Here is a 2773-nt window from a genome sequence, read left to right as displayed (position 1 = left end):
GAATACAAAAAGAAATAAAAAACAGACTACAGAATTTTTCGTAAGTTCACCGTTTTCAGGCCCCATTAAAAAAACGCGTTTTTTCTTTTTTAGTACTTTCATCACTTTAATTAAGGATGATCATTATGCTTCCTGCCCCAGTACGTAATCATCCTTTAGTTTTGTCATTATTTATCAGATCCTTTTAATTTCCTAAAAGATACTTTAATTGAATAAAACAAACACCAATAAATACATTAGTTAACATGAGGATAATTGTTCAGTATATATTTATTCGATCTTAAAAGTTATAATGAATTAAGAATAAACTTACCAGCTGCTGCAGGCACAGGGGCCGGCGGTACCGAAGTCTGATTTCCACTTTCATTAGAGGCTCCGTTGTTTGTCACAGACTGTTGCTGTGGTTGCGACTGTTGAGAGGACTGTTGATGTAACTGTTGCGTTTGAGGCGTGCTTTCCACCAGATTTGAAGGTGGTACTGAAGTTGTGGATGTCCTCGACGTCACACCGTTATTATCCCGGTTCTGCAAGTGCTGGGGCTGTTGTTTTCGCTGTGCCATAGGATTTCTGTAACCACCGCGATACGAACCTCGAAACCCTCGATTATAGTAACCTCCGCCAATGCCTCCACCACCTCCACGACCTCGGAAATAATTACTATAAAAAAACATAGTTTCAAGGTAGAAATAGTCGAATGTGGTAAATAACTAATTAAACTAAAATAGTCTACTTAACGCAGTTTAAGATCTCAATAATAGGAAAGCGTAATATTTGTACTCATAATAATACACACTTGTTACGCCTCGTTGAAGCCACACCGAATGTTTCCGAATTAAGTTTGCGTTCAGCACGCCAGTCGGTCCTTTGAGATCGTCCCTTAGACCGCTCAACCGCTTCGCATGATATGTTATCAAAAAATGAGACGGCTTTGTTATAATAAACAGTATGTGAATCATCTTCTTGTTCTCCTTCGCCCGCGCCTGTCTCGTTCCCGGAGTCATCTTTTTTTTCTGCGTCTCCGTTAACTACGTCCTTTATTTTAAGCTGAAAAATACGTTATTAGAAACATCAGAAAAGAATACCAAAAAAGAACATTTAATCAATAGAAATGCAATAAAGCAATAATAATTATTCAAAATATAAAATTCACACCTTTTCTAATTGGCTTTTAAGTTCCTCGAACTGTGTGTTAGCCTGTTCAAAATCGTAATCGTTTTCAAACTTAAGCGTGCTTTTAGGTTTTGCTGTGCCGCCAAGACCCCCTTGTTGTTGTTGTTGTTGTTGTTGTTGCTGCTGCTGCTGTTGGTGGTTTGATTGTACATTACGATGATAATTATTTTGAGTACCAGCTCGCGGACGACCCCGAGGTCTTTGTTGCATCGACCCCCTTGGCTGTTGCTGCATTTGGCCGGCCCATCCTTGCTGCTGTTGCTGTTGTTGTCTGTGGCCCTGATTCTGTGACGGTCCTCGATTTTGCAATGGAACTGCTCTATTTTGGGATCTCTGATGGTGTTGTTGTTGTTGTTGATGATGATCCTAGACAAATAAAAAAAAAATGGTTTACTTTAACTGAAACACAATCCTAACAGCAAATCGTAATTATTTTATACCTGATGTGAACTGGTTTCACCTCTGGAGTCCTTTCGAGGTCTTTGTTGGTTTCGATGTGTAGGAGGTTGAATAGGTTTAACAGTCTTCTTGTCGTCCTTTCTGGCGCTGCCAGTTTGAACACTCTGATCGGCCGTGGGTGATTTACGGGAACTGAGACTGGCAGGAGTGGTACTACGAGATCCGCCCCCGATCAAGTCTAAAACAGAAGCTACAACTCTGAGACTTAAAGAAATTCAAAAGGAATTCGGGTCCCAAATGCAACCATACAAAAAGATAAAGCCAAGTTATGTCAATTACTGCTGTTGTATTTTTATTTAAACTAAAACTAAAATAAACAAAATTCGCATAACATAAAAACATTCATCACCCATTCTTGTACACTTTTGAAAATGAAAGAAAAATCGTTTTAAAATAACTACTACATTAAAATATATTCCTTGTTTACTCATATGAATTAATTTAAAAAATTGGAATGAAAAATATGTTTTTCAATCAAAACGTAAATGTGGATAATTCAAATTCTATTGCAAGTGGCATGACAAACTACAGTAATAGGGGAAGTGCAAATAAAATAATATTACAAAAAATACTATCAGAAAGGTGGGAGGACGTCAAGACGTCAATCTTTTTATACAGAGTCTTAAAAACACTATACATATAAAAAACAAGAAATGAAAAAGAGTACCTGCAAAAGAAAAAAAACGGAGTTATAATGTGCTTGCAAGAATCCTAAATTAAACAACTCATACAAACTTCAAGCAATATAAGGTTACCTACAAGAATTTGAAGAAGTAACTACTTCAGCAAATAAGTACTATAAAAAATCAGAAAGCAATAATTAAAATGTAACAATAGCAATAAGCAAAAGCAGAAGTTAAAACAAAAGCCTAAGATTGTGCAGACTGGTCTGTAGTTTACCATGTTCACTTTGTCGCGGGGGCTCAATAGGGGCACCGGGAGTGAATTCTGGCGTAATTAACTCACTTGGTTTACCAGTAGATGCAGCTGCAGTCTGTATACCCCTAAAGTCTCTGTTCATCCCAGGAGCCAGATTACCTGGCGCCATGGCACCTATTATACCCATTCCACTGTATCCAGATCCAAACTGTCCCATCTGAGGACCCATGGGCCCCAATACTGGGTGAGAAAAGCTCTGAGATTG

At 38.0% G+C, this 2773-nt stretch overlaps 1 protein-coding gene across 3 annotated transcripts; it reads right to left on the bottom strand.

The window, feature by feature from the left end:
- Positions 1–164: 164 nt before the first annotated feature.
- Positions 165–2767, bottom strand: LOC108744002 (protein LSM14 homolog A). Of its 3 annotated transcripts, none has more exons than XM_018479604.1 (6): positions 2530–2767; positions 1611–1807; positions 1153–1536; positions 794–1044; positions 314–657; positions 165–192 (listed from the first exon to the last, which is right to left on the bottom strand). In XM_018479604.1, exons 1-6 carry the CDS (start codon positions 2735–2737, stop codon positions 185–187), a joined length of 1392 nt encoding a protein of 463 aa, XP_018335106.1. In that variant the 5' UTR covers positions 2738–2767; the 3' UTR covers positions 165–184. The 3 variants fall into 3 exon arrangements, with proteins under 3 accessions (XP_018335106.1, XP_018335107.1, XP_018335108.1); XM_018479605.1 differs by having other exon boundaries at positions 1611–1819; positions 2596–2767; XM_018479606.1 differs by having other exon boundaries at positions 2596–2767.
- Positions 2768–2773: the final 6 nt, after the last annotated feature.

Source organism: Agrilus planipennis, unplaced genomic scaffold, assembly GCF_000699045.2.
Source record: "Agrilus planipennis isolate EAB-ADULT unplaced genomic scaffold, Apla_2.0 scaffold2558, whole genome shotgun sequence".
Classification (NCBI taxonomy): domain Eukaryota; kingdom Metazoa; phylum Arthropoda; class Insecta; order Coleoptera; family Buprestidae; genus Agrilus; species Agrilus planipennis.
Note: the sequence above shows the minus strand (reverse complement) of the source record. Positions and strands in the feature narration are given on the sequence as shown.